General features: G+C 44.3%; 1 protein-coding gene across 1 annotated transcript in view; it reads left to right on the forward strand.

Moving 5' to 3' along the window:
- Positions 1–12,206, forward strand: part of LOC139406052 (ly6/PLAUR domain-containing protein 6B-like) — a 48,087-nt gene that overhangs the window by 26,303 nt on the left and 9,578 nt on the right. The window contains exons 2-3 of the mRNA XM_071148516.1: positions 11,738–11,878; positions 12,026–12,124. Coding sequence (XP_071004617.1) covers positions 11,755–11,878; positions 12,026–12,124 — 223 coding nt within the window. The 5' untranslated portion in view covers positions 11,738–11,754. The remainder of the gene's footprint in view (positions 1–11,737; positions 11,879–12,025; positions 12,125–12,206) is intronic.

Here is a 12,206-nt window from a genome sequence, read left to right on the forward strand (position 1 = left end):
GAGTTAGCTGAACGGAGCAGCCTGGTGAGTTAGCTGAACGGAGCAGCCTGGTGAGTTAGCTGAACGGAGCAGCCTGGTGAGTTAGCTGAACGGAGCAGCCTGGTTAGTTAGCTGAACGGAGCAGCCTGGTTAGTTAGCTGAACGGAGCAGCCTGGTTAGTTAGCTGAACGGAGCAGCCTGGTGAGTTAGCTGAACGGAGCAGCCTGGTGAGTTAGCTGAACGGAGCAGCCTGGTGAGTTAGCTGAACGGAGCAGCCTGGTGAGTTAGCTGAACGGAGCAGCCTGGTGAGTTAGCTGAACGGAGCAGCCTGGTGAGTTAGCTGAACGGAGCAGCCTGGTGAGTTAGCTGAACGGAGCAGCCTGGTTAGTTAGCTGAACGGAGCAGCCTGGTGAGTTAGCTGAACGGAGCAGCCTGGTGAGTTAGCTGAACGGAGCAGCCTGGTGAGTTAGCTGAACGGAGCAGCCTGGTGAGTTAGCTGAACGGAGCAGCCTGGTGAGTTAGCTGAACGGAGCAGCCTGGTGAGTTAGCTGAACGGAGCAGCCTGGTGAGTTAGCTGAACGGAGCAGCCTGGTGAGTTAGCTGAACGGAGCACCAGTCAGCTGCACTGCTTCTGGAATGGAATGTGTTTTCCAGACATAGCTGAGCTTAACCGGAACTCAGAACTCTGGAAGTAGTTAAGTCCTCTTAAAAATGTCTGCACCCCTGCAGAGACTGCGCTTGGAAGTGATTGTGCCCCTTCCCGACTCCTTTCCTTCCTCGTCATGGGAACTACACTGTTCCCAGTGACCTCCAAGGGGAAAACCTACTGATTTCCTAAAGGAAGCGAGGAAGACCAAAATAGGGTTCAAGGAAGGTGAGGTTGTTTTGTAGTTTGTACTAAAACCAGAGATAGCCTAGTCATTTCGAAAGAGCACAAACTCGGTCTTATCGTATTGTGTTTCAACTCGGTGTTTGATTAGGGAGTGTGCTGCAGGGGAATAAACCTATGCTAAGATGTTTGGAGTCGGACCTCAATAAATTGGTTGTTGCCTCCAGAGACCTAGCTGTTCATGTGACTTAAATCAATACTAGAGTGTGACTCAGTAACAGGTACAGACAGATATGTACTAATATGTTCTCTGGCTAATATGTAACCTGTTCCCAGGCTACCAACTGACTTTGCTTTGTGAAGGAGGAAATTACTTTTGTCATAATATGATAGGCCAGTAATCCCTCTCTCCCAGGCACATGTTTAATATAGGCTGCCTTTAGCTGCTTAATGGACACACCCACTAGATAAGGGGTATTTTGGAGTACTCCCCTCCCCCAACTGTTGTGTGTGTGTGTGTGTGTGTGTGTTTTGATGTGAATGCTAATGAGGGGCTTGGACAGGAGACTGGCTGACACTCTCCTGACAGATTGTGACTGTTTCCATCACTACCCCCAAATGTCATCCAATCAAGTTGCTGCGGTGTCAGGAAGTTAGGGGTCACTGACCCTTCATGAACCCTAAGTTAAGGCAGCAGTGGCAGGGAAGGAAATTACTTATAGTAAACCAGGGATCCATCTAGTCAGTCACCCTCACCTGAAAGGATCTGTTAAACAGGGCTTTTACTGATCTCTGTTGATACATACATGTGGATTAGATTTCACTTCATTTGAACTTTAGGAGGTAAGCCTTACTGTTCACATTTGACTTACAATGCCATTTTGGTAGGAAAACCCACATTCACAGATGCTATTATTACCATGTTGTATAGTGAACTGTTTGTTTTCAACACCATTATATTTCTTATCAGTCAGTGGGCTTGGTTAGGCAATAGCCTTCTAAAGAAATGTGATTAAATGTAGATGATTTTTCTTGTTTATGGGAATGCTACTTTAACTAGCTCATCGTATTAAAAAAATATGGCTAAAAACACAAACCATCTTCAGAAATGTCAGTGTAGTTTGAATCTATCTCTATGCTAATCTGAAATAAACTTCCAGTGAGTTGTAAAATGGTAATTGTGGTTGGCCAGGATGGGGAAATGGGTCTGATCTGAAACCTCAGAATATTATTTTTTTGCATCATTACTTGACAAATACTACAATATGGACTATCAAGCATTTTCTAATGCTGACAGTCCACCCGCTTGTGACACCCGCTTGTGATTTTGAAATGCCAAAATGTGCGTTTGCTCCACTCCGTCTCAGCATTGCTCCTGTGAGAGAGAATTCCTGGGACTGAGGACAGTTGGAGATGAGAGAGAGCCTAAATATAGCAACTCGCAAGGCACAACAAGTACATGCATATTCCAGCAAATATCTTGGCCACAGGGTCACTTGACCTGTAAACCTCTTGCATGCTATGAAGTCCAACTCCTCCAAATTTCACAGAGGTACAAAAAGGGTATTTACTCAAAAGCTCTGCTCTGCCCTTACCAAGACCTGTGGAGTATGACTCTTGAGAGATTGATGGTTCTGTTTTTCTGGGTTTGTTCAGAGATGGTTTGTTTTGTAAAGTGAGATAAGAGGGGTGTTTGTGTTCAGGTATTGATTTAGCTGTATGTCAATGCCAGAGTGTGATTTATGTATCCACAGAGGCAGATAATCTCAGGTTAACACAGGTTAGTGTTGATTTAGTGCTGACATAGTAAAAAAAAAAAAATGCTATTTGCTAATGATTTTGAGTATAAGATGTTTTCAGATTTAAAAAGATCTCCACACCATCAATCAACAACATAATATTCAGTATGTCACTGGGAAGGGATTGTAATGTTCATGAATTGTTTATCTGTCTGTGCAACACAAAATCCAGTAATATTGTAGAATGTTATGTTAGAATGTTAATTCCACCTGGTTATTTATTGAACCTATTAGATATTTGAATCATGTGCCTTCGGGGTTCTGCCTGCACCCAACTGCCTGCAGAAACGTCTGGGCCCAAAATACTGGCCTTCTTGATCTAAGATGACAAATTGAAGGCATTTGAATTTAATGATCTAAGAATCACAATTATCTGCTGTTAGACTTTCTCTCTGGGATGTTTCACATGTGACACATGGCTTTTGTTCAGCTGAAGCTGCTTTCTGCTCAGACCATCTCCGGTCTTCTGTTTTGCCTGTTTTTGCCATTTAAAATGACCAAGTTTCAAGTTTTAATGTCACATGCACAAGTACATTGAAATGCCTTTCTTGCAAGCTCTAAACCTAACAATGCAGTAATCAATAACAATATATACTGATCAAAAATATAAAATGCGGCCTCCTGGGTGGCGCAGTGGTCTGACTCTGGGTTCGAGCCCAGGCTCTGTCACAGCCGGCCGGGACCGGGAGGCCCATGGGACGGCGCACAATTGGCCAAGTGTCGTCTGGGTTAGGGCAGGTATATCCTTGTCTCATCGCCCACTAGCAACTCCTGTGGCGGGCCGGGTGCAGTGCACGCTGACCAGGTTGCTTGGTTTACGGTGTTTCCTCCGACACATTGGTGCGGCTGGCTTCTGGGTTCGATGGACGCTGTGTTAAGAAGCAGTGCGGCTTGGTTGGGTTGTGTTTCGGAGGACTCATGGCTCTCGACCTTCGCCTCTCCCGAGTCCGTGCGGGAGTTGTAGCGATGAGACAAGACCGTAACGACTAACAATTGGATACCGTGAAATTGGGGAGAAAAAGGGGGTAAAAAAAAAGATATGCAACATTAAACAATTATACTTGTAAGGATTCTCGTCCTCCTCTTCTGAGGAGGAGTAGCGAGAAGGATCGGAGGACCAATGCACAGCGTGGTAAGTGTCCATAATGTTTTTTAATAAAGACAATAGAACACTCGAACAAAACAACAAACCATGACGTGAATATACAAAACCGAAAACAGTACCGTGTGGACCAAACACTCACACGGAAAACAAACCCCCACAACTCAAAAGTGAAACCAGGCTACCTAAGTATGATTCTCAATCAGGGACAACGATTGGCAGCTGCCTCTGATTGAGAACCATACTAGGCCGAACACAGAAATCCTAAATTATAGTAAAACGAACATAGACAACCCACCCAACTCACGCCCTGACCATACTAAAACAAAGGAACTAAGGTCAGAACGTGACAATACTGAGTTACAAATCATGTAAGCTTTTTATAGCTTTTTATGTCTCTCTTTTGGTTTGGTCAGGGTGTGATTTGGGTGGGTATTCTATGTTATTTTTTCTATGTTTTTGTATTTCTTTGTTTTGGCCGGGTATGGTTCTCAATCAGGGACAGCTGTCTATCGTTTTCTCTGATTGGGAACCATACTTAGGTAGCTTTTTCCACACATGGTTTTTGTGGGTAGTTCATTTCTGTTTAGTGTTTGCACCTTACAGGACTGTTTTGGTTATTCTCTTGTTTATGTTTGTTATAGTGTTCAGTTTTAATAAAACAAGCATGAACACTTACCACGCTGTGCTTTGGTCCGATGATTCCTCTTCTTCAGACGACAAATACCATTACAATTAGACCCTAATCTACGGATTTCACATGACTGGGAAGGGGTGCCGCCATGGCTCCCACTGGGGAGCCAGGCCCAGCCAATCAGAATGAGTTTTCCCCCACTAAAGGGCTTTGTTACAGACAGAAATACTCCTCAGTTTCATCAGCTGTCTCGGTAACTGTTCTCAGACCATCTCGCAGGTGAAGAAGCCAGAAGGGAAGGTCCTGGGCTGGCGTGGTTACACATGGTCTGCGGTTGCGAGGCCGGTTAACGTACTGCCAAATTCTCTAAAACAACGTTGGAAGTGGCTTATGGTAGAGAAATTAATATTAAATTATCTGGCAACAGCTCTGGTGGACATTCCTGCAGTCAGCATGTCAATTGCACGCTCCCTCAAAACTTGACACATCTGTGGTATTGTGTTGTGTGACAAAACTGTACATTTTAGAGTGGCCTTTTATTGTCCCCAGCAGAAGGTGCACCTGTGTAAGAGAAATACGTTTTTATGTGAGTATGGAAAATGTTGCGTTTATATTTTTGTTCAGTGTATTTAGTTAGCTATTTAGCAGTCTTGTGGTTTGCGGAGAGAAGCTGCTCAGGAGTCTGTTGGTGTCAGACTTGATGCACCGGTACTGCTTGCCGTGCGGAAGCAGAGAGAACAGTCTATGGCTTGGGTGACTAACGATTTCCCTTGCCTTCCTTTCACACCTCCTGATATAGAGGTCCTAGATGGCAGGGAACTTGGCCCCAGTGATGTACTGGGTTGCTTGCACCACCCTCTGTAGCGCGATGTGATCGAGGATGTTGCTATTGCCATACCAAGCAGTGATGCAGTCAGTCAAGATGCTCACAATTGCACACATATTGAACTTTTTGAGGATTTGAGGGCCCATGCCAAACCTTTTCAACCTCCTGAGGGTCGAAGAGGCGCTGTTGCACCTTCTTCAAGTTTATGTGCGTGTGTGGACCATTTTAAGTCCTCAGGGGTTTGGACTCCCAGGAACTTGAGACTCTCGACCTGCTCCACTGCAGCCACTTCTATGTGGATGGCGGAATGCTGCCCCCCCCCCCCCCCCCCACTCCCTTTCCTGGGATAAATAACAGCATGAGGTGAAATAGAACTGTTAAATTATATGCCATGTCTAAATCTGCCATCTCTATGGACCACGCCTATTCTATGCTGTCTTGATGATCAATCATCAACGCTCAGGGTGGGGACAGAAAGCGCATCTCAGTATGGAGCGCAGTTAACAGTGCATGCACCTCATCATGGTAACTTTTTTTCTTGTGAAAGGTAGAAAAATCTTCTGTAGCATAGCCTATATTACAGTGATATAAGGATTTAATGTATGTCTAATTTACACATCTCCATCTGGCTTTCAGGAGTCACCTTATTTTTTCATTGTAAAGATGTTTTTTTTTTCAATTGCAGCTGCAGAGTTTTAAAACAGCCTGTCACTTGATTATCGTTGCTTTAAGTCAGTATGCATGCGAGCACTCTCACAGTCTATCTATAAGGGCACAGGATGCAGACACGGGAGGCAGATGGTTCAAGTCTCTGATATTTATTAGTATCCAAGGGGCAGGCAAGAGAATGATTGTGGACAGGCAAAAGATCATAACAAGGTCAGAGTCCAGGAGGTACAGAGTGGCAGGCAGGCTCGAGCTCCGGTCAGTATGGTCAGGCAGGCGGGTTCGGAGTCAAGGCAGGCAAGTGTCAACACCGGGAGGACTAGCAAAAAACAGAGAAAAGAAAAAAGCAGGCGCACGGAGTAACACACTGCTTGACTTGACAAAACAAGACGAACTGGCACAGACAGACAGACAGAAAACACAGGTGTAAATACCCAGGGGATAATGTGGAAGATGGGTGACACTTGGAGTGGGTGGAGACAAGGTGAAACAGATCTGGGTGTGACACTTTCTCTCTCTCCATCAATTCCATTCAAATTGCATCCAAAGTAGATGGGCCTAATCCTGTTTAAGATTGATATATATATATAGATGTCCTAACCTACCTCTTTCAAGTAATACATGAAATGCGGTATTAGCCTTATATTTAGCTAATGAAGGATGGGTTAATCATAAGCTTCTAACTTATAGCCTCTTGTGCAATATGCACCTGCGCTCCGCTGGCATGTCTCCTTAAAAAACGTCCCATAGCTCTTCCTGTCCTAGGAAAAGCTAGGAAAGCTTTTTTAAGCATTTCTTATACTAATACACTATTCAAAGAGGGATGAAAGCTTTTGTTTTCCGAATGTTAAGTACAGCAGCCAATAGAACACAGGGAGTTTGAAAGAAGAGAAGAGGTCCATGTAAATAGTCCAGGTGGCCATCTGTTTAATTGTTCAGCAGTCTTATGGCTTGGGGTTAGAAGCTGTTAAGGAGCCTTTTGGTCTTAGACTTGGCTCTCTAGTATTTGTTGGGCCTTCCTCTGACACCGCCTAGTATGTACGTCCTGGATGGCAGGAAGCTTAGCCCCAGTGATGTACTGGGCCGTACGCGCTACCCCTTGTAGCCCCTTACGATCAGAAGCCAAGCAGTTGCCATACCAGGCTGATGCAACTGGTCAGGATGCTCTCGATGGTGCAGCTGTAGAACTTTTTGAGGATCTGGGGATCCATGCCAAATCTTTCCAGTCTCCAGGGGGGGCAAAAAGTGTTGGTGTCACGGCTGTCTTGGTATGTTTGGACGATGATAATTTGTTGGTGAAGTGGACACCAAGGAAATTGAAACTCAGTCGATGTTTATGGGTGCCTGTTCGACCCACCTTTTCCTGTAGTCCACACTGCCAGGTCTCTGACCTCCCCCCTATAGGCTGTATCATCGTTGTTGGTAATCAGGCCTACCACTGTTGTTTCGTCAGCAAACTTAATGATGGTGTTGGAGTCGTGTTTGGCCATGAAGTCGTAGGTGAACAGGGAGTACAGGAGGGACAAATCACGCACCCCCGAGGGGCCCCAGTGTTGAGGATCAGTGTGGAAAATGTGTTGTTGCCTACGTTTACCACCTGGGGGCAGCCCGTCAGGTAGTCCAGGATCCAGTTGCTGAGGGAGGTGTTTAGTCCCAGGGTCCTTAGTTTAGTGATGAGCTTTGTGGGCACTATGGTGTTGAACGCTGAGCTGTAGTCAATGAACACATAGGTGTTCCTTTTGTCCCGGTGGGAAAGGGCAGTGTGGAGTGCGATTGAGATTGCGTCATCTGTGGATCTGTTGAGTTTGGAGTGGGCCTAGGGTAGGTATTCCCAAACTGGGGTACGCGCAATGCCGCCGGGGGTACGCCAAATAAAAATGTGATTCACATTTTCAAACAGTAAATTTATATTTTCCAAGCATACATTTTTTTTCTACCTGAGTAGTTTTTTTTCTACCTGAGTAGCCTTGATTCACTGCCAAAAATAAAATTAAACCATCTAGTGTTCAGCGAAATAACAACACAATGTCAAATACAGGTATCCTAGTCAAATAATTAACATACAATCACATTAAACGTTACTCTCTCGCGGGAATTCCACTAGCCAAACATAGTTGCTGCTCATGTTGGTATTTGTACTGATGGTGCAAAAGCCATGACATGGAGACATAGTGGAGTGGTAACGCAGGTGCAAGCAGTTGCTCCCAACGTCACTTGGGCACACTGCACCGTCCACCGAGAGGCTCTTGATGCCAAGGGAATGCCTGACAGCTTGAAAAACATTTTGGACATGACAGTGAAAATGGTTAACTTTGTTTAAGCAAGACCCCTGAACTCTTGTGTATTTTCTTCACTATACAATGATATGGACAGTGACCATGTAACGCTCATTTAAAATGATTATCAAGGGGCAAAGTATTGACATGTTTTTTTAAATTGAGAGATGAGCTTAAAGTTTTCTTTACTGACCATAATTTTCACTTGTCTGGCCGCTTGCATGATGACAAGTTTTTCACACGACTGGGTGATGTTATTTCTCACCTGCATGATCTGAATCTAGGATTACAGGGACTCTACGCAACTATATTCAGTGTGCGGGACAAAATTGAGGCTATGATTAAGAAGTTGGAGCTCTTCTCTATCTGCATTAACAAGGACAACACACAGGTTTTTCCATCATTGTATGTTTTTTGGTGTGCAAATGAACTCAAAGGAAGCTTACGGACAATGTCACATGTGATATAGCAAAGCAATATTTTCTTTATTTAACTAGTCAAGTTAGTTAAGAACAAATTCTTATTTTCAATGACAGCATATGAACAGTGGGTTAACTGTCTTGTTCAGGGGCAGAGCAACAGCTTTTTACCTTGTACGCTCAGGGATTCGATCTTGCAACCTTTCGGTTACTAGTCCAACGCTCTAACCACTAGGCTACCCTGCCGCCCCAAATCAGGTACTTTCCTGAAACGGATGACACAAACAACTGGATTCGTTATACCTTCATGCCCTGCCTCCAGTCCACTTACTGATATCTTCACAAGAGATCCTCGTCAAAATTGCAACAAGCGGTTCTGTGAAAATGTAATTTAATCAGAAGCCACTGCCAGATTTCTGGATAGGGCAGCGCTCAGAGTTTCTTGCCTTGGCAAATCGTGCTGTTAAGACACTGATTCCCTTTGCAACCACATACCTATGTGAGAGGGGATTCTCGGCCCTCACTAGCATGAAAATTAAATACAGGCACATACTGTGTATGGAAATGTATTTAAGACTGAGACTCTCTCCAATACAACCCAACATTGCAAAGTTATGTGTATCCTTTCAAGCACACCCATCTCATTAACCTGAGAAGGGTGTAAATTATAAACAAATAAGCTTTTTAAATGTAAGATGGTTAAATAAAGAGCAAAATTATTGATTATTATTTGTGCCCTGGTCCTATAAGAGCTCTTTGTTACTTCCCATGAGCCAGGTTGTGACAAAAACTCACACTCATTCTTATGTTTAATAAATGTATCGTATTGTGTGTGTGTGTGGCAGGCAAAAATCAACATTTGAGAGTGCGCTGACACTGGTGATAGAGGGGGTACGCAGCTGGAGGTTGAATGTTTTGAAGGGGTACAGGACTATAAAAAGTTTGGGAACCACTGGTCTAGGGTATCCGCCATGATGCTGTTGATGTGAGCCATTACCAGCCTTTCAAAGCATTTCTTGGCTACCGACGTGAGTGCTACGGGACAGTAATCATTTACGCAGGTTACCTTCACTTCCTTGGGCACAAGGACAATGGTGGTTTGCTTGAAACATGTCGTTTTTACAGACTTGGTCAGGGAGATGTTAAAAATGTCAGTGAAGACCCTTGCCAGTTGGTCCGCGCATGATTTGAGTACACGTCCTCGTAATCCATCTGGCACCGCGGCTTTGTGAATGTTGACCTGTTTAAAGGTCTTGCTCACATCGGCTACCGAGAGCGTTATACAGTCTTCCGGAACAGCTGGTGCTGTCCTGCATGCTTCAGTGTTGCTTGCCTCGAAGCGAAAAGGCATTAAGCTCATCTGGCAGGCTTGCGTCACTGGGCAGCTCGCAGCTGGCTGGGTTTCCCTTTGTAGTCCGTTTATAGTTTTCAAGCCCTGCCACATCTGACGAGCGTCAGAGCCGGTGTGTAGGATTCAATCTTAATCCTGTATTGACGGTTTGCCTGTTTGATGGTTCGGTTTATCTGAGGGAGTATGGGGATTTCTTAAAGCATCCGGATTAGTGTCCCGCTCCTTGAAAGCGGCAGCTTTAGCCTTTAGCTCAATGCGGATGTTGCCTGTAATCCATGGCTTCTGGTTGGGATATGTACACTGTATAGATGACGTCGTTGATGCACTTATTGATGAAACCGATGACTGAGATAGTATACTCCTCAATGCCATTGGATGAATCCCGGAACATATTACAGTCTGTGCTAGCAAAACAGTCCTATAGCGTAGCATCTGCGACATCTGCGTCTTTTTGACATTAATATGTGTCACATATCAGTTTGCAAACAATGTAAAAAAAAAATATATATAATAATAATAATTGAGTTAATAAAGCCGCATACAAACTTTTTCTCTTTTTTGCTTTCTTGAGAAATGCAGCTCCAAAATTCTGGTGTTTCAGCCTAGCTCAGTGCTTTCTATGGTGGTGGAAATGGGAAATCTGACTTCAATGAGTTCAAGACAACTGGGAACTCTGGAAAAAAAACGGGTCCGGCTGGTAAAATATGTTTTGAATGTTCATCCTATTCGGAATTGCAAGTCCGGAACTCGGGCCTCTTTTTAGAGCTCCGACCTGAAGATCACTGATGTCATCATGATTTGACCTTGTTTTTTCTGAATTCCCAGTTGTCTTTAAAGCACCATAAATCCAGAGAATGCCCGACTTTGATGACAAAGTTTGTTGACAAAATTTACCCACGAAGGACTGCCACGGACCGGCTGCTTGTTTATTGCCTCGTGCAGTTCGTTAATTGCCAGCTTGTCATTTTTCTTGTCCTAAGGTGGAATGTATACAACAGTCACAATAACAGATGAAAACTCCCTTGGGAGGTAGAAGGGTCGGCATTTGACCATCAGGTATTACAAGACGGGTGAACAATGGGTCGACACTTCCAACACGCTAGAATCAGCAAACCAGTTGTTGTTGAAGAGGCAAGAAATGATAGCGAATACATTTCGTAAAAATAGATGACGGAATAATCACAAAATAGCAAAGTGGGGTCGGAGCTTGCAAAACGGCGACAATGCAGTATGGCTACATTCATGATGCTTGATGACAAATGTGATAATAATAATTTGTGATATAAACAACAATTAACAATAATGTTTGGCTTATCAAAAGCTCTCCAAAGATCAGCCATTGATCGCTCTTTCCTCTTCTCATAAGTGGACACTATCCATTGCCTGCTCAAATAGCAGCTTTAGACAGGAAAGGATCAGTCTCTTTAGCCACTCTATGGACTCCTCTAGACCCCAGTGAGTCAGTTTGCTCTCTCAGCTGTGACTCTCTGATTACCCCGCCCCATCTGAACAAGGGTCAGAAGTCAAGGTTCAAAGATCTGATAGAGACCAGAACCATTCAGCAGCTCTCTGAGGTCCTCCCCCTCAGCTCAGAGGCTTGCCCCCTCAGGATCAGGTAAACGTGGTTAGGGCAGGGCATGGAGTGACTCAATTCCATGATAATCCAAATTCTCAATGTCCCAGAGAGGGCCAACCTGTTCCTTCTTCTCGTTCTCAATATCCACTTTAATTTATTATTATTTTCCTTCTTCTTCTCCTTTCCCATTCACCTGGTTCTATGTTACATGAGCTTGCAAAGGCTAAAATTATACTTGATTATATGTCCATTCCTGATTATTTCTGTTGCTGTGGTTCAGGTTGCTGATAGACTGTGATGATGTCATTCTCCATGGCCCTGCACCTCACCGCTGTTATCCAACTCCTGGTGCTGGTGGCCATATGTGACCAGGTTACAGCTGATCGCATCAACTTCTACAACGTCAAACCACCTGTGGAAGGTACATTCTGCTTACTCGTTGAAATTATGTCATGTCTTCAACAATGTTGTGAACTTTTTATACCTGAATCCATCATGACAAAAGTTTGAACAGAAGCAATGTGAGCGAAAACATAGATTCACACACAGTGTGGGAATGTCTTCACAGCCACTCCATTCCCTAAGAGTTTCAAGTGCTTCACCTGCGAGCAAGCTGCAGACAACTACAACTGTAACCGCTGGGCTGAGGACAAGTGGTGTCCACAGAGTGAGTAGTACCCTCTGTTGTTTCACACAGATACTGTCAGATATTAGTGTTTCTCATTGGCATGACTGATAGGGTTAACCAG

The sequence above is a fragment of the Oncorhynchus clarkii genome, chromosome 3, assembly GCF_045791955.1.
Source record: "Oncorhynchus clarkii lewisi isolate Uvic-CL-2024 chromosome 3, UVic_Ocla_1.0, whole genome shotgun sequence".
NCBI lineage: Eukaryota > Metazoa > Chordata > Actinopteri > Salmoniformes > Salmonidae > Oncorhynchus > Oncorhynchus clarkii.